Raw genomic sequence first — 20131 nt, 5'->3', positions numbered from 1 at the left:
TCTTAGCAATCAGGCCATTTACCATTCTTGGACCAGTGGCTCAACAAATCTTAGCAATTCAGAAACCTTTTTATTTTAGAATATTCAAATTTTAGACTGCAGAAAATAACAAATTGAGTAAGGATATTACTGTATGAGAAAATCTGCTAGTAATCCACAGGTCTCACTCTTCACATGACCATAGGATTGGTTTGGCCTTCAGGTATTTGAAGTTCTATTGCTGCTTATAATGTAGGTTAAAAAGTTCACCTTAGCACATTCACTGGTTGCTTTTGGAACTTGGTCTATGTCAGAGCCCTTTGTATTTTATGCTCCGGAGAGAGAACTAAAAGTATTTCCCCAAAGACAATAAAAACAGCAATTGAAACGTTTCATTATCAAATTTAGGGTTCTTTATGTTTCTACTGGTAGAATGGCATGGTTCATGCAACCTCCTTTGGGAGGCCTGTGGCCTTTGTCTCACTGACAACAATAAGCGTTTCCTTGGAGAGGGCTGTGATGTCCTGACCATAAGAGTAATAAGGTTTCTGGATGCCAGATAACAAAGAATTTGTACTGGGGGAAATATGTGTAGCATGAAGGAAATTTATAGCCTTTACAAACTTTTTTTTGTTCTTAGCCAAACAGCCATCAGTAAACTGCACTTATAGGTTTATTTAGAATATATTAGGAATTTGGTATTTTTTCTGCTAATATTCCAAAGGTTTTGTGCCCTTTAGCCACCAAAATGTGTACCATAAACAACACCCATTTTACAGTAAGAACCACCCCTTTTTGCCATCTAAAAAGAAACCATTAGCAGGTATGCTAGTGTGATTTGCCTAATCTGAGGCTTTAAGGTGGGTTTTGTAATTAAAAATTCTAGTAACGTATAACAACAGATCAGAGTTTTGCTTCAAATGATCAGTTGATTGTTTGCTATTGGTTATTGGAATAGATGTTTTTTGCATGTTAATCCTGCAGGTTGTAATAAATGCCAGTATAATTACAGTTTTTACAATTGCTGTTTTTACTTAAAGTGGTAAGAAGAAAGATTAGCAGGAAGATAAATGTATTATAATGTTACTTGTCTGACCTCTAGACAAGACTATTACCAGCAACTTCTAGATGTAGTTATTTCATTTGGGAAACACAATTAATATCTGATAATTAATATTATTTGCTGTACCTGTACCTCTTTTCTTTTCAGGCAGCATTATTGCACAGCTGATATGCTGTAATATTTTATTTTACTGTTATATTAATTTTTAATTGGCAAGAGGCCAATTAGAGTTAGAGAATAGGGGGCCCCTAATGATGCAAAAGTTTACGGCACCCCTCTGAGGGAGGATACATATACTTACATATGTGATGCCCAATGTGGATAAATTATAATTTACAGCATCCCTTAGTTTCTTATGATGAGGTAAGAGGAGAACCTGACACAAAATGGGCTTATGCCTCACAGGATTTTGAAATGGATGTCAGTATTTTAATATAGCACAGAAAGCAAATGTATTCCAGCCAGTTATTTAGGAGGGCTGAAAGTTGTAGTTTAACAACAGCTGCAGGGCCATAGTTTGGATGCCCAATTCAGTACAGATAGTAGATAGTTTTATTTTAAGGAGAATGAATCACTTCAAAATGTTAATTTCATATGTAATATATATGTATATATATATATATATATATATATATATATATATATATATTTATTTATTTATACATAGCATATATAAAGTAGCATGCACAATGGAAGCAAGCTTGTAATCAAACAAAAACAGTATGTAATGTTAATATGACAATGTTTACATAGCAAATAATTCACTATACCATTTAAAATTTTATTCTTGAACCAAGAAATATATTTTTTTGTAATACTGGTGTGTAGGCAGCCATCTCAGTGCATGTGTCTGATTCTGCTGAGCTTTCAGAAGGAGCCAGTGCTACACATTAGAACTGCTTTCAGATAACCTATTGTTTCTCTTACTCCCATGTAACTGGAGGAGTCCCAAGCCGGACTTGGATTTCTTACTACTGAGTGCTATTCTGATATCAACTGGGAGCTACTATCTTGCTCCCTTCCCATTGTTCTTCTGATCGGCTGCTGGGCAGGAAAGAGAGAGGTGTGATATCGCTCCAACTTGAAGCTCAGCAGTAAAGTGTTTATCAGTGCACAGGTTACACTGGGAAATGAAGAATATGGCTAGCGCCATGTGAAATTTCAAAATTAAATATAAAAAAATCTGTTTGTTTTTTTGAAAAACAGATTACAATGCAGGATTCTGCTAGAGAAGCTCTATTAACTGATGTGTTTTGAAAAAAAAACACGTTTTCCCATGACAGTATTCTTTTAATATTTGTGGCTCATTTAAAAGTTTGGTAACACAGAAAATACTGTGTTATGTTTCTGTCCCTGAAGGTTTTATCCATGAATTCCTATTAGCCAGTGAGTAAAGCAAAAAGCTGACCTATGAGCCTCTGGTGGCAGTTGGGGAAGGAATTAATCTTTCCAAAAAAGAAATCAGGCGATCAGTAATCCTGAAAAATAGCTCTTTTTATAAAGGCTTAATTGGTAAAAAGTGTAAGGTCCTCAGTTGCTGCAAAACCTCTTGTAATGCAGGGATGAGATTAACTGATCCCTCCTTCCCTACAGGTTACTCAGCAACAAGCTGCTATCATTGGCAAGTTGACCCCCATTTGGCGCTTCAAATAATTAAACCTCTACCACGGCCAAGAGAATTGCTTCCCTGCCATGAAGGTTGCAATGCTTGTAAAAGTCCAGCTGCCAGCCTAAGCTTGTAACTAGACTGCCCTAAATCCCCTCTTTTACAGCGGTTTTTTTTTGTACATAAACCTCTTTACTTCCGTGCCCTAAGCATTATAAACCCCAGACTTTAAAAAAAAAAAAAAAAAAAAAAAATGTAAATGTTGTGACACAAAGGGCTCTCTTGCAAAATGTCTTGGTGTCATTTCACTGCAAAACCTCAGTTTCCTGCAGCAGATAGAGATCGGCAGGATGGTTGCCATTGCTCAGGAAGAGCTGCCAGGCCCTGGGGTTTCTTGGTCAGGAAATGGTTACTGTCTGTACAGTGAGAATGCACAAGCCTTTCCTGTGTGTTAAAACAAGAGGAAAGGCACGTACATGTACAACTTTGATGTGTGCCGTGGTGCACTGCAAAAGGAGCAGGTGACCGAGAGCTGTGTATTTTAGGCATAGCTGGCATGGCTGTTAAACCTTTTCATACATGCTCTCTCCTTTACATATAGGGTTTATGTAAACAGTTTTAGTGTTTCTGTTATGCTGGAATAGCCTAAATGGGTGTTATATTGACATCCATATTTTGCCCTCTTCTACAGTAGGGCATTTGGCATGGTCTCAAAGGGACCACATTGGTTAAAAAACTGTTATTGACATGTAAAACAAGCAAAACCTGTACCAGTTTTTGGACATTTTTAGCATATACACCAAGAGGGGTTGCTTCTGGGCATGCCATATCTATGTAAACACCCCCCACACCAACTCAAGTGTGGGTGCTCCTTGCAATGTATAACAATGTACTTTCATGTATGTAATTCCTGTCCCACAGTATTCTCAGCCTATTTACCTGTAAAAGTTGGACTTTCTAAGTAACCCATAACAGATAAAGGAATGCTGGGATTTGTAGTGCATTACAAGCTGCAGAGCTGCCCTACTAGCTAGATCAGAGGTTCCTCTTAAGCTGGCCATACACGCACGATAATATCGTACGAAACCTCGTTTCGTACGATATTCGGTGCGTGTATGGCAAGTCGGCGAGTCGACCGGTATCGCAGGAGGCTGTATCACCGATCGGCCTGGTCAAAAGATTTTGAACGGGCGCCATAGAAAGGCGCCTGAGCAAAATCTGCCGTCAGGGCTGAATCGGCAGAAGGAGGTAGAAATCCTATTGTTTCTACCTCCTTATCTGCCGTTTCAGCCCTGAAGGTTAGTGGCGGGTCTGACGATCTTTCGTGTGACCGATGGTCGCACAAAAGATCGCAGATCGCCACGTGTGTGGCCACCTTTACTCGTGAGCCACAGTCAAATGTAAAAAGACTTGGAGAGCAACACAAGCATCATAAAAGTTCATGGAGGTGACAAATAAGGGATAAGATTGGCTATTAGGTAGCCTCTATGCACACTATCAGCTTACAGGACGCTTTATTTGGTAGTAAATCTTGTTTTTATTCAACCAAAACTTGCCACCAAGTCAGGAATTCAAAAATAACTCCTTGGTTTGGGGGCACTGTGAGCAACATCCAAGGGGTTGGTGAGTAACATGTTGCCCCTGAGCCACTGGTTGGGGATCACTGAGCTAGATGGTAGAATAATAGCAAAGAGGTTTATCTCCAGACCGCCTTTTCACGCTTCCTTTGCTGCTCTTTTCCTGTTGGCAGCCACTTTCTCGATCTGTGTGCTTGCACATTTAGATGCACAATGCCATTAAATAGCAAAGGTAATGTGAGCGTGCTGTTAGTTCTTGTAAGTGACACTGGCTGCACGCGTCTGCTATTTCCCATGCACAAGCCTGCTCCTGCGAGGTTGGAACCCTGGTGCGTGATACACATCTTCTGTGCTTGTTGATCTTTCCCGGAATTTTCAGCAAGTGAAAGGTAGGAAGTACAGCCTCCAGGCATCCCTAGTGGGAACTCCTCATTTAACATTTTCACCTCCAAAAGGAGTGAGTTTATGAACTTTGTCGAACACCCTGTGCCACAATGAGATAAGCAGTATGAACCCCCTGAAAGACTTGTGTTAAGCACAGAGGCAAACTTTAACTTATATGGCCCCAAATCAAAACCTTTCTTGGCCCACCAAGATCTACCAAAAAGATCTGTTTTGCAGACATATAAATAAAACTGTATATTATATCATTCGGCCCCACAGCAGCATTTGGGTTTGCATCTGTTATTGTAACAACCTAATTAAAACAATATGTAGAAACTCTGATATTCTAGGAAAACTTGCAGTTGGTCTTATTTCTTTCTTTGTGGCTTTGTGGTTTTGAATGATTTCCCACTATATTCTGCCTCTCTATTTCTAAAATGCTCCTTGGTTGCTGGGGTCAGCAAAACCCAGCAACCAGCAAGCACATTCATTCTGAGTCTAGATTGTCAAGATGTCATCAGTAGGCATTAAGCTGAATAGCCTGCAAGGTATAACTGTTTGACACGCTATGCCCAAATTCATGTGAAAGACCTCTGACTGTAACCATTTTGAATAGATCTTTCCAGAGCATTATGTTGCTCACAGCGGAAGAATTCCCTTTCTCCAGAGTTCTTACAAGAGCTCAGAGAAGGGAGCAGATGGCAACTCCTCTGATAAAATGGGATTCAGAGCCTAAGAAGTTGAATGAGGTTCTTGCATCTCCCTGGGAGTTAATGCAAGGGCCGGAAACTGAAGCCTTGTATGTAAATGTATCACTCAGCAGCATAAAAGCCCATTAGCCCGATCAGAGCTCTGTTTACAAGGTTGCCTTGCTTTTTGCACATAAAGCGGCAGTTGCATTTCTCCCACAAAAGGGGCAAGTACAGAATGTACTAGCGAGCAGCTCTATATATAGCCCGGCAGATCCCCAGCTTCACACAGCTCTCCAGTGTGAGGAAATTGATAGATGGAAAGTGACGGTGCCTGCTGCAATGCAATTTTATTCTCATCACATCTTACCTCATCTTTCCCCGGGGGGATATTATTCACTTGGCCCACCTGGACTAGCGTTCCTGTTAATCTCACATAAAGGGAAAAAAAAAGAATAACAAATCTCTTAACTTGGAAAATAATTTTAAACTCAACAGGATTTGATATCTTTGAAAAATAATAATATGGAATGCTTGAATAGGTTTCGACCAGGGGAGAGGGAGGGTCCAATTTTGTCCCTCTAGTTGCTAATGGATATTAATTCAAAGTGATGGAACACCATCATTTCCGCAGCCTTTGCTAATAGCTAAGGAGCGCAGGTTCATAATCCATGGCCTAAAGAGCCTTGGATCCTGTATGCACCAAACCCTTAGGGTAGGTTTCACTGGGTACATGGTCTATAAATACTTCTCCAATGCCAGTAGTTCAGTAAATCACAAATGCAACTGTATCTCTATTTAAAGGTAAACTTACTATCAAATACAGTGCTGAGATTCTTTATAGAAATATTTCTAACAATACTCTGAACAAGTGGACATTCTTCTGCTCCCATATCTGGTCTTATAGGTCAGGCAAGATCAAGGTAATAAAGCTAAGGCCAAGTAGTTGATAAGACTCTACGATTTTTACTGTTAATCAAAAGATGCTGGTGATGGAGACAGCATGTTAGTGCTCCCGCAAAAAGTTTTTGTTGATAGCTCAATTCTTGACAACCCTGACAATTTTGACCTATTGATTAATTGATTTTGATCTAAATAATCTTACAGGGCAGTGGCACAAAGGAAGATTTCAGACACTTTGGGGCTGTGATTTGAAGAATTATACGGACAGTGCTATATTTCCCATTTCCATCACCTGCTATAGCAATCATTGTACAATCTGTGCAACAATGTGCTACAATATCACTGTAAATAAATCTAATTACTAGAATAAACAAGGTGTCAGGCCCAGAGAATCCCAGTTATATTGTTAGAGACTGAAAAATCATATGTATTGTGTGCCCATCTGTCCCCAAGTCAGCTTGAGCTTTGTCAAATCCTTTCCTGCAATTAGTCTTCTATGGCAGGGATCCCCTGAGCCACACTCGGATGTAAAAAGTGTTGGTGAGTCATGCCAGCAGTAAAAAAAATTATTTGGGGATGCCAAATAAGGACTCTGATTGGCCATTTGGTAGCCCCATGTGGACTGCTTGCCTGCAGGGGCTCTGCTTAGAGTAATACTGTGTCTTTGTGCTTCCAAAACTTTCCTTCAAGCCAGAAATGTAAAAATGGGCACCTACTTTGAGGCCACTGGGACCAACATCAAAGGGGTTGGTGAGCAAACTGTTGTTTTCGAGCTACTGGTTGGGGATCACTGGTCTACAGTCTCTGCACCTGACTGGCACTCATTACATTTTCATATTATCATACCTCCTCATGGTGGCTTTAGGCTAAGCTAAACTATTAAGTATTTTTATTTGTAAATTTGTAGGTTTTTAGACATTTAAGGACCTTTACCTATACAAGGTTATCTACCAGCACAATCCAACTAAATGTTTTTTAGAAATTCAAAACATCTAGATTGCTGGCTGGATGTAAGTGGAGATAAGATCTCTACTCGTGTAGCAACACAACATTTTCAGACATTAAAATTAACATGCTAGACTACACATCACAAGATACAAAGCCAATGTACTTTATTGCTCATAGGTAACATGGTACAGACATTTTACATGTTAAATAGCTAAAGTTTTGCTGCACCATTGTGAATTTTGCATGGCAAAATAACATTTTGGTGATATTGCATCATCTCATCAATATCATTAAAGGCTTATGCATCTCAGCGTTATGTCTGAGGGCCCACTTCTACTAGACACTTGTACTTTTATTAAGTGTAGTAGGTTGTTTGATATGCTTAGTTATGGACCTGTAGCAAAGCATGAGGATAAAAGTATACCAGGCTAATGACAACCTTGAATGCAAGTAAATCTGTGGCCAGAAAATCCTCTGTCTATTTATATACAAATATATTGGACTTCTGAGTTACTTCATATCCATCTTGGTACATGTGCATTGATTGACGATTTTATTCATTTACAGGATACGGGCGCACTGGGACTTGAACATCTCCTTCCAAGACACCTCTTGCAGGTATCTGGCTTTTTTTTCATCTTTCTATGTTAGGATTATGGCCTAACTTACACTTCATGTCAGCCTTGTCATTTGTCAATGATGGAAATCCTTGTGCTGCTTTGTTGTCCATTTTGTTATTGCCAGGGAGGTGAATGAAAAGATTACCAAGAACCTGTATTCTCACCTGTATTCTGCTGTGTTGCATGCCTTGACCTTTAAGTAGTTGATGTGTCCTAGTCTTATGTCTGAAGTGCTCACTTCTAACAGACACTTGTACTTTTAACTTACAGTGCCATCTGTAGTAGGTTGCTTGATGTGAATACTTATGGGCCAGTAACAAAGCATGATAATGAAAGTATACCAAACTAATGACAATCAAACCTTAAATGCAAGTAAATCTGGTTGAAACATGTAGTACTCTTTCAATATAGGCTTGTCCAAAAGGATTTCTGCTGATTTCTGCATACCCAACACACATAGCAAGTTTTGTAGCTCACAGAACATTTTGTTTGTATGCACATAATCAAGCACTTACAGTATATGACTTATTCACACATATTTTTGAAAGGCCACACTAAAGACACACACACAAAGCCTACAAAAGATGAGAGGGAACGTTGACACCTTAGAAGTATTGCTAAAGCTAGGAACTCATGACTCAATATCCAAGGACCAGATGACCAGATTATGTATATTTTCACCACATACTATACATGTTTGCCCAAATCTCAAAGCCTAGCAATTGGCCTAAAGAATTGGCTAACATAGGAAGGGCAAGGAAGGTGGAGTTTCCATGTTTTCTTGAGGAGTAACGGACTGGAGTCCCACAAGTACCAACAGGATTTTCACTCCAGTGCAATTTTCTCTGATCCACGCAGACCTAGGCATTCAGATTGGGCTACATAGAAATCACACACAGAGTAGTGGTTGGCCAACTGCTTTGAAAATGACAGAAGTGCCTAGCCATCTCACTCACACATGCCTTGCAGAAGGATTTTATTGGGCAGGAAGCATAAGTGAGGTGCAGGGCTGTCAGTTGATACATTCTTGGGTGTTAAAGGGTGCATCTGCACATTACATTTTTAGTTCTGACTTGCTTACTGTGTACTTAATATTTAATCTCCATGGTTGGCTAAAGGCCCCATGCACACATTTTATGGCCAATTTGTGTGCAGTACAGTCTCTCTCTGGTTCCCAACTCTCTCTCTCTCTCTCTCTGGTTCTGTCAATTTTCCTTCCCTAATGTCCAGCGCATTACCAAAGTATTGCTGGCTCTACTGTAAATTTAAAGGCAGCTTGGTACAAGAAAATTAACCATGTTTATACGGCATATGCAAGTAACTTGTATGATCTTAGCAGCCAAATAACATATTTGTTATAACATAGACAGTTGAATCTTTGCATTGGGCAAATGTTACATGTGATCTAGATTCAATGGCAGGATTGCAGCAGAACAGGATACCAAGCAGTGTATTGTGACATTTCAGTTGAAAACTCATAGCAAAAGGGAAAGCAGTGCTCATAATGAAACCCTTTTATTTGAAAAAGCAGGGACAATGATTAGAGTGGATTTGAGTTCTAAAACACAGGTGCACATAAGCATTATGTTGTTTATGAAATTTCATTCCCGACCCTTATTAAAATGCAGCCGTTGATATCTTTGCCTTCAGAGTTTTTCCTTCCTTTCCAAAAATACCTGACCCTAATTCCCTCTTCTTAACTGCTCAGGGGGTCATTCTGCCCCGGCTAGCACAGCAGTAAGGCAAGGGCTTACAGAGCTTTTACTGACTGTATAAGGGGACTATTAACAGCTTGCTGCCTCCCTCCCACAGCTGTCATAACCATGAAACAGATCCCTTCAGCCCATGCTGACTCAGATAGCTATGTCTTACAGCATCTTCTTACGGGGTTGTCACCTTTTATTGTAACCCCGCGCAAAGGCGATGGCTGGCTGAGAGCAATACAAGATTACTAAGTAGAATGCTATGATTGTGCCCTTTACCTGCTATAGGTAGATGAGACCAAAGCTACTGTGTCCAGACCTCACCCTACTAGAAGCCCCAAACCAACATTTATTATTTAGATAAGCTTTATAGCAATAGACTATGGTGCTGCTTCTGACGGCGAGCAGCGCTGTTCCACTATAGACTGACATACCCCACCCCCTAGGTGCGAACTCGGCCATGAGCTTATGTAATATGAGACATGTTAGTAGTTTGCTGCATGCATAAACATCTTTTTTACAAAATGTCTAATGACCATGGAAGTAAAATGTCACTGTGGCACTAATATGGGACAACTAACATCATTCCAATCAACTATCCAATGTGAATTTATTGAAAATTTTTAGTGCTTTAAAAGTTATGTGTAAATTGTAATTGCTATTGAAAGCAGCATTTGCTGAACTCCTGGTTGTTGCTTTTTAAACAATGTTGAAAATGTCAGTCTCCTCCAGCAAGGCAGGTCTGTCAGTCTGCTGCCTTGTGTTACATTGTTTCAAGAGTCAGAGGCACCAGGGCAGTGAATAGAAAAGGATTGGCAAACACTATTTCAGTAGCAATTAATATACAAATAAGTCAAAAACCATTGCAAATCACTCTACAGCATCTATTTACAAACTCATTAGACTAGACTTAGATCACCCACATAATGACATATCTCTTAGGAAATGGACAGATACTATTTGAAACACAGACAGTCAGTAATTCTTAAACTCCACTCACATTCAGTGAGACTCACCCCCTCTAGCCAGTACCAAATCATGGCGTTACAACTACTACACCAATCCTATCTAACCTCATTACAGAGATTTAAGATGGGACCGCTGGACAACCCCAAATGCATAAGATGCAAAGATGAAGAAGGTTTCCTACCTCATTGCATCTGCCAATTCCCATTTGTCCAATCCCTATTGTTACAGGTGTATGACTACTGGTCGACCACACCGCCATCCATAAACCTTGTCAAAAACAAACTACACTTTCTGTTTCATATGGATTGGCTTGAGGCATCAATTAATAAAACAACTCAAACACACAGATTTTACCAATATCTTGAGCCTCTCCCCTGATATCAGACAGTTGATAGTCGATACATTCAGATGCACAACCTTGTATGACCAAGAGAGCCTCAGAGGTTCTACCCCTCTATTGAATGCCACAATGGCCCCAGGCCCCATGGTAATATGGCACACCTAAGCACGAGACAATTACCTTATCACCTAAATATCTGCTAACTTTTCAACAAGTCTATAAATACAACTGTTTTGAATGTTAAGACTACTAGATACAAGACAACTCACATATATCATTATACCCTACGTTGATATCATATATATTAAATCTTTTGTCATACTGTTTACTACAATGGGCATTATCCTGCATATGTGGAATCCGGTTGTTACAAAGAATAAATAAAAACAATTATGAAAAAAATTTTTTTTTTAATAAAGTTGCTTAGAATAATGTTTCCTTTTATTAGGCAAATATTATGTTTTGGGTTGACTTGTCCTTTAACTGTTAAAGGCACGGAACATTCTTTAAAAGTGGTCATACACATAACAATTGCGATCTTTTCTGCGACCAATGGTTTGCACCCTTCACTATCGTTTAGGGCTGAATCGTCAGATATGGAGGTAAAAACAATAGGGAGTCTACCCCTATCTAATGATTCAGCCCTATACGCAGCTTTTGTTCGGGCTTTTTCAATGGCGCCCGATCGATGAGACTACTGATATCCAAGGCTTTTGCGATATCCGTCGTCTCGTTGGTCCACCATACACGCAACGAATATCGCACAAAACCTAATTTTGTACAAGGATTGTATCCAAGGCTATACTAAAATCTACAGTTAGTATTGATGTTGTTATATATATTTTATGTATGTGAGTGTATAGATAGGTCAGTATAGGTTGTGTGTGCTGGGTTTACTTGGAAAGGTTGAACTTGATGGACCTTTTTCAACCTTTTTCCAACCCTATGCAACTATGTAATATTGGTGAATGTATGGCCAACTTTTGTGTCCTCTCTGATCTTCTATGGCTTATAATGCTTGCTACTTCTTTAGTAATAGGTAGACATATGCAAACTGATACCAACAATAAACGGGGGGTGGGCCAAGTAGGGTTATTCTCATACATGGCAATGTATGGATGGATCAAATTAATGATTTTTTTTTTAATGAAGTGCTCATTTCTGCAAGTAATTAAGAATGACAGCCACAAGGTTTCAATTCAGATACAAGAAGATGGAAAAGAGAGATTTGAATATTATTATTGTTACTGAATCTTTGCTTACTATGATAGTTAAATTCTGAAAGAAAAGAAATTATATTAGAAAAAGACATTCATATATTAGCAAAAGCTTTAAATACTAGTGTATATATATATATATATATATATATATATATATATATATAAATCATGAAAAGACTTCACTTTGAGAAAGGCTGTGGACACAGCCGAAACGTTAGCTTGACACAATAAATTTTCTTTATTTTGCATTAAGACCTGTGAGTGCGGCATCTACTTTTCTTGTTTTATATATATATATATATATAAGGGACCTGACGACGGTCCCTTGTGGATCGAAACGCGTCGATGTGAGTGTGGAGCAATAAAACTTTTTTGATATTTCTGAACAATTGAAGCCGTGAGTGCTTTCTACTACAGCTGTGTGAATATCTTTGGTGAGCACCCGGCGTGTGGCCTGTGATTGGTGAGTGCCGTCAGTGGAATAGATATATATATATATACATATACATACACACGTATATATACATGCAACAAGAGTAATGCTGGCATGTATAATGATATACCCAGAGTACAGAATAAAGCAGTGTAACAGAATAGTGGCACACAAGGATAAAGGTCAGAGAAAAACATGCTTGCAGGGATTTTCAGCTCCTTGCACACGCTCTTGGGGATAATCAGCCTCTCACGCTTCCTCCCTGAGCCGTCGGAGCTCCCGCCCCCCCAGTGTCACTTATCGGATTTTATTTTCGGAGGTGGGAGGCTGCAGGGTTAGGGTGATTGGTTTCCTTATTGATCTGTGCGGCTCAGTATAATCCCTGCAGCTGCTGGGAGCTCGTTAAAGGATGGAGAGAGGCTGAGAGGGCTTTTACTCTTTATTTATATGTCTCCTGCACTCATATTTTATGTTGGGGGATGTGTCTTTTAAATTTAGATCTATTATTGGAATATCAGTAACCATTTTGTGGCCGACCAGATCTTCAGAACAAAGCAGGGCAAGTGCTATCCAGAGTACTACATAAGAGGATTTGTATTTGTACAAAATTAATTTTAGTGGTCTGTCTTCTGTTTTCAACAGTTTTTTTTTTAATTATTTCCCCTTTAAATCATACCCAAATTATTTTTCTTTTACAGGTTTAAATTGTGATCATTTAAAGAGCACATTAGGGCAAAATAGATGTATGTCCTTGAGCTCCCATGCTACATAAAGAGACTCCATGGTCTTTTGTGACAGTGTAGAATAACTTGTTGCCCTTTGTGCCCTGTGCTTTCTGTGATAAAGTCTGTAATGTACCGTGGCTCTAAAAGCAGGATGTTCTTCCATCAAGGGCTGAATGTTGCAATGCAATGTCTAGTAACAGAATTACTATAATATGTTGATACATTTCCTTAAATAATTAGGTATCTAAAGAACAACCAGCACCATAGTAACTGTGTAATATCTTCTGCACCTAAAGCAGTGGTTCTCAACCTGTGGGTCGGGACCCCTTTGGGGTTTGAATGACCCTTTCACAGAGGTCGCCTAAGACCACATAAGATACACATATTTCAGATGGTCTTAAGAATAATTTTATGGTTGGGGGTCACCACAACATGAGGAACTGTATTAAAGGGTCGCGGCATTAGGAAGGTTGAGAACCACTGACCTAATGCCTTTTTAGCCTCTTTGGCAAATAGATAGGGCAAAGAACACTTATACATGATAATAAGCACGCTTAGACCAAGCAATTAGAGAGAATGGAATCTCTACTGGTGCTGTCCCTGTTGAGGGCCAACGTTTCACAAAAGTTTTTACTTTATATTTTATTACATAGGAGTGTTGCACACAAGTCTTCCATAAGACCACCCATTTGGTTTTATCCTTCTTTTGGGATTAATGATTTGTTCAGGCCCCCCACAACAAAATATTGTCATAATACAACCTGGGAGCGTGTGACCGCTAGACACATGGCAGAATTTTAGCTTTAGTAGTCAGATAATTGTACATTTTAGCCACACACACACCTACCTATTGTAGAACTGTGCTTGGCCAGTAACTTTATACCTCCAGCAAATCATGTCACCTCTCAACCCAGCTTTTCCTTTATTACAATCAACTGTAGCGTGTGATTGCACTAAGTTGATTGGCATAATTGCTTAGCAGGGGGGAAAGCTTACATTTATGGACCTATCATTTTATAGTTTGGTTAGAATTGTGTGAAAAACCACACAGTGCATGGCCAGGTTTAGCAGCAGCAGAGGCTTTGCAGCTGAGAAGTCTTGACGAAAGTCGCTGTTGTAAGTTAATTTGCATTTTATATATAATAGTAGCTTTGTGCCACCTTATTACCTTAACTCCACTGCTTAAACCATCTCAGCAGAGATAAAATAAATAGAGAAACCCCAAGTGCATCCAAACAGTAGATCTACTTTTTTGAGCAATACTTTTGCAGGCAAAAGGGTTTAATCTCCCCATTGTGTTCCCTCATTTGTAGGCCTGTAATACAGAGAGAGAGAGTTAATCACCCCAAGGACTGCATGGATGGCATATTTCTGCAGACTACTGCTCCTCTAATGGGATTGGCAGGGTCAGTGTTTCTTGAACAGTTTAAGGCCGCTTAAGGCATTTGGTTAATTGATTCCAAATCACCTTGATTACAAGTATGCTAATTGCTTTTTCTGCCTCCTACTGTGACCTCCTCCCCATCTCTGTCTCCCCTCATTCCCCCCTCCTTCCCCAGGTCAGCGAGAGGGTACCCTCCTGTCCTGTTTCCTTTAAAACGTTATTCCTTCCACGTCCAGCAGCTCTCGGAAATATCCATGAATAATTCAAGCTGGATTATGCTGAGGGTGACAGAAAGAAATGCCAATTGACCACTTAACTGCTGGACAGAGTGCGGCTGTATGGCAAATTCTTGACATTGCAATAGGAGGGTTAAGGACAGGAGTCTTCAGTGAAGACTGACCAGCTAGAATGGGTCAACTCTGACTCAATGCCATCATTAAAATATGGAAATTGGGAACATTTTAGCTACACCCCCGATTCACCTGATTACCTTCCCCCTGACCTTTCAGTCTGGAAGGTATACTGTCTGTTTACTCAACACTAGCTTCATGCCCTTCTTGTACATAATCCTACCTTTCCAATTTTGATAAATTATCTCTTTTCCAAATGGTCACCTGGTTTTTATATCTGTGTAAGCCAAGGATATACTTTAGGCCTATTTTAATTGGGAAATGTTGGGTAAACAACTTGTTGCAGACTATGGTCTTGGGAGGGGTACTAACAGTTCTTGCCACTGTTTTGCCTAATAGTAGTGGCATTTAAAAGGCTATGTCTTGAGGAATACTAGTAAAATGATACATGACTGTAAAGTAATTGTGTGTGTTTCAAGTCCCTGTTATAATATCATAAAGCAAAGTACAACAACTTGTTGGTGCTGTATAGATAAAATGAAAAAGATTGTGATGCTGTATAATGGTTACCAGATCTTCTGTTTGTAATTAAGAGCCTAATGGAAACTTGCAGCTTGCTCTTAAAGTTACTGTCTGGATTAAAAGAGCTAGGTGCAAAACTGAATGACCAATAAAATGCCATGCATAAAGCGCTCAGGCCTACTTGCATTCATCTTTGCTAGTGCTGTGTTAGAACATTCTTAGTAAAGTTTATTTGAAAAAAAACCCTATAAAATTGCACCTTGTATTTATTGTTTTAAAGGTGTGCATTCACCCCCGCCCCCCCCCAAAAAAACCCCAGAATGATATTGTTCTTGCTTTTTATTACTTATGGTTTTATTCAGGCCCTCTCACATTCATGGAAGCTGCTGAAATTCCAAACTGCAGAGAAGCTGCACTATAAGCTAAATAATTAAAGAAAATATGAAAACAAATAAAAAATTGGTTCAGAGTGTGACTGCCTACATCATACTACAAGTTAATTAAAAGATGAACTACCCCTTTAAATATTAGTATATGGAATGCTGCCACTAGATGGAGCATGCAGTTTAAACTATTGGTAAACAATTATTTTCTGATAAAATCAATGGAAAATGGTATTTCTGCTAAGATTCCATGCTCCTAAAAGAAAATCACAATTCTTGAAGTCGACTGTATCCATAGACATTAAAGTTAGTAGTACAGGTATGGGATCCATTATCCAGAATGCTCGGGACCTGGGGTTTTCCAGGTAAGGGGTCTTTCCATAATTTGGATCTCCTACCTTAAGTCTATTAAAAAAATAATTTAAACATTAAATAAACCCAATAGGATTGTTTTGGCTCCAATAAGGATCAAGTACAAGGTACTGTTTTATTATTACAGAGAAAAAGGAAATCATTTCCAAAAATGTGAATTCTTTAATTAAAATGGATTCTATGGGAGACAGCCTTTCCATAATTCAGAACTTTCTGGATAACAGGTTTCCGGATAAGGGGTCCGATACCTGTAACATAAACAAATTGATAGCAGGAGAATGCAGATAAGCTGCTGCCTAGGCAACTCCCCAGAAAGAAAACAATTATATTTTTCATTAGAATTCAAATATTATATATATATATATATATATATATATATATATATATATATGAAGGTCTTTTATATAGGTATATACTTTTTATGTATCCCTGTTACATACAGTACATAATTTAAATTCTCAGTTGTGTTCAGAGGGACATTATTAGCACCTTCTTTTTAACTGGGGGGGGGGGGGGGGGGTAGCAGAGAAATAGTATATGTTCTGGGGCTCTTTGTGGCACTGTTATGTTCAGTACCTGGTGGCCTTAACTGTCAAACCCATATCTTGTGTTAATTCCATGGCCATAGAAATCTCTGGATTCCCTTTTAACCCATTTCTATTTTGAAACCCCAAATTCTTGGGCATGGGCTAGCAGTTGCCTGAAATGCCCCATGTTTAGAGTCAGTTGGTACATTAGAGGTTAATCTGGAGCTGTGTCCATAGACCTTCCTATCCTGACTGAGAGCGGAAAATAGAAGGAGGGCATTGTAAAGGAAGAGCGTATCTGGAGATTTTATCGCTTAGTGAAGAGCACTAAAGACACAATTTACAGCTGCGCCTCCTTTTATTTATTTATTACTTTCCCCCCCTTGCTCACTGAATTCTAATGAGCTAATTAGCAGAGTCCCATGGGATGTGAGTTTGTGAGCAGGAAGGGGGGCAGCAGGATAATACGGAAAGCAAAAGCGGAGAGGTGGGGGGGACAGCGGATAGGTGATGGGAGCTCATTAAGAGTATCAGCCTCTTCTTACAGCCTACGGCAGGGCCTGGCAAGGGAGGGTATCAGGCAGGAGAGGGATTATATTTCTGACAAGATTGTAGAGGGTGCAAGAGATAAGGAAAGCGTTTCCTGCCAGCAGAGAAAAATCATACATTTTAAGTATTGGTCAGAAATGTATTTAACATTGTAATTGTTTCTTCTTTTTAAGAATTATATACTTCATTTAATTGCTACAGTAGCTTTGATTTTGATACATGTCATGACAATTTGCTTGCATATACACATATATACACATAAAAGCAGTTCTCTGTATCTAGGTGCATAAGAGACCCAGACAGGGGCCTGGTGGGAGTGGGGTATTAAGGGCCTAATGATGGTCTTGACCTGACTGAAATATGTTTTTAAACCAGTTTGTCTACCTTAAGTTTGGAATGGTGGGTTCACTTCTGTTTTGTTGCTGACATTGTTCCTGGGCTCAGTTACCATTAGGTATTCCAGTACCTGTTCACGTTTAATTAACTTGCATTTTTAGAGAAATGAGAATAAATTAGAGGGTCTGTATATGTGCTTGGGCTGTAGCTGGAGTTTTGCCAGTGGATGAGAAAAAGCAAATGGTTACTTTAAGACACATTTCTGTTTTCTCATTTCTGTCATAGGCCTCAATGTTTGGCATTGGACTGCATCATACTGTATATGCTTAAAGAGGTGGTTCACCTTTAAATTAACTTTTAGCATTTTATAGAATGACCAGTTCTTAGCAACTATATAGTAGCTCTTTATTTTTTTTCATCTTTAATAGTTTTTTAATTATCTGCTGCCTTCTTCTAACTTGTCCCAGCCTTCAATTGGGGTCAGCCAAAATCTATTGCTCTAAGAAGCTCCAGTTTTATTGTAATGGTTACTTTTTATTTATCTTTCTACACTGCTCAAAAAAATAAAGGGAACACAAAAATAAGACATCCTAGATCTGAATGAATGAAATATTCTTATTAAATACTTCGTTCTTTACATAGTTTAATGTGCTGACAACAAAATCACACAAAAATTATCAATGGAAATCAAATTTATCAACCCATGAAGATCTGGATTTGGAGTCACACTCAAAATTAAAGTGGAAAAAAACACTACAGACTGATCCAACTTTGATGTAATGTCCTTAAAACAAGTCAAAACGAGGCTCAGTAGTGTGTGTGGCCACGTGCCTGTATGACCTCCCTACAGTGCCTGGGCATGCACCCACACAAATGGCTCAGGTAGTGCAGCTCATCCAGGGTGGCACATCAATGTGAGCTGTGGCAAGAAGGTTTGCTGTGTCTGTCAGTGTAGTGTCCAGAGCATGGAGGCACTACCAGGAGACAGGCCAGTACATCAGGAGATGTGGAGGAGGCCGTAGGAGGGCAACAACCCAGCAGCAGGACCACGACCACTACCTCCGCCTTTGTGCAAGGAGGAACAGGAGGAGCACTGCCAGAGCCCTGCAAAATGACCTTCAGGGGGCCACAAATGTGCATGTGTCTGCTCAAATGGTCAGAAACAGACTCCATGAGGGTGGTATGAGGGCCTGACATCCACAGGTGGGGGTTATGCTTACAGCCCAACACCGTGGAGGATGTTTGGCATTTGCCAGAGATTACCAAGATTGGCAAATTCGCCATTGGCGCCCTGCAGTTCCTGCAAGATGAAGGCGTTGATGCTATGGACTGGCCCGCCCGTTCCCCAGACCTGAATCCAATTGAGCATATCTGGGACATCATGTCTCGCTCCATCCACCAACGCCAAATTGCACCACAGTCTGTCCAGGAGTTGGTGGATGCTTTAGTCCAGGTCTGTGAGGAGATCCCTCAGGAGATCATCCGCCACCTCATCAGGAGCATGCCCAGGCGTTGTAGGGAGGTCATGCAGGCACACGGAGGCCACACACACTACTGAGCCTCGTTTTGACTTGTTTTAAGGACATTACATACAAGTTGGATCCGCCTGTAGTGTTTTTTTCCACTTTAATTTTTTGTGTGACTCCAAATCCAGACCCCTCCATGGGTTGATAAATTTGATTTCCATTGATAACACATTTTTTATAAATTGAGACTTTTCAATGTCAGTTGTGATTAAAATTTCCCTGATGGGCGTAAACATTTTTCTGGAAAGTACAAAGGCAGAACAAACTGTTGGGAATCCCTCTGTATTTCTCAGTTTAATGTTTGATATATTAATGTCAGCCCTGTGTGGAAATTAAGGCAGTATGTACAGCAGGATTCTCCAAGTGGAGAGTTCTTACCTGCAAAACCTTATTTCTCTCAGGCTGCCTAAAAACCTTATAGACCTACTAAAGTTGTATTACAAAATCATTTCAATCTAAAACCCCACAAATGAGTTAAAACCCATATATCTTTGTGCTTAAGTTAGCATAAATCTGCATTTGTCCTCTGGCTCTGGCTTCCCCTGTGTTATCTGTGAGATTAAACACACATTGAACGTGTAATCACTTTATAAACTGCTTACAAACCAGCAATATTTACATAATACAGTGCATTTGGGCTGAGCTGTGAGGGAATCACACCCAAGAAGGATTAAAATGCTGGGCAATGGTTTTAGACTCCTGTATTATTTCCAAGTTTGACCAGTTTAGGGCTAATGCTATTAAAATTATATTGGGATTGACTTCAGGTCATTAATAGATGATGGCTAATAAATAGGTGTGAGGAATGCTAGAGAAAAGGGACTTATAAAATTAAGGCTTTTATCCAGGGAAAATCTGCAGCCAGACTACCTGTAAAATGCTGGCAATGCGAAGACACAAGCTGATCCTATTAGTAGCGGAGCCTTATCTGTAAGATAAGCTCTGTCACTGTAGTGCTGCTGGGGGCTGCTGACCGTGGTGCTGGAAGATGCCTTCTTTGAGCCAAGAGGAGGTGGCTCAATA

At 39.6% G+C, this 20131-nt stretch overlaps 1 protein-coding gene and 1 non-coding gene across 15 annotated transcripts in view; one reads left to right on the top strand and one right to left on the bottom strand.

The window, feature by feature from the left end:
• The window catches only part of samd11 (sterile alpha motif domain containing 11), a 113624-nt gene that overhangs the window by 36475 nt on the left and 57018 nt on the right, over positions 1-20131 (top strand). For 12 of the 14 annotated variants that reach the window (XR_001171177.3, XM_012965906.3, XM_012965908.3 and 9 more), the window contains exons 4-5: positions 7717-7767; positions 14473-14565. Coding sequence is in view for 13 of the 14 variants with exons in the window: in XM_012965906.3 (XP_012821360.2) it covers positions 7717-7767; positions 14473-14565 (144 nt within the window). In the remaining variant the exon portion in view is untranslated. The remainder of the gene's footprint in view (positions 1-7716; positions 7768-14472; positions 14566-20131) is intronic. The other 2 variants (XM_012965903.3, XM_012965914.3) reach the window with 1 other exon arrangement.
• Positions 14029-14148, bottom strand: mir320 (microRNA mir-320). The gene has a single exon (NR_049710.1). It is a non-coding gene; the product is annotated as a microRNA mir-320 (primary transcript).

The sequence above is a fragment of the Xenopus tropicalis genome, chromosome 7 (genome assembly GCF_000004195.4).
Source record: "Xenopus tropicalis strain Nigerian chromosome 7, UCB_Xtro_10.0, whole genome shotgun sequence".
In the NCBI taxonomy this organism is placed as follows: Eukaryota; Metazoa; Chordata; class Amphibia; order Anura; family Pipidae; genus Xenopus; species Xenopus tropicalis.
Note: the sequence above shows the minus strand (reverse complement) of the source record. Positions and strands in the feature narration are given on the sequence as shown.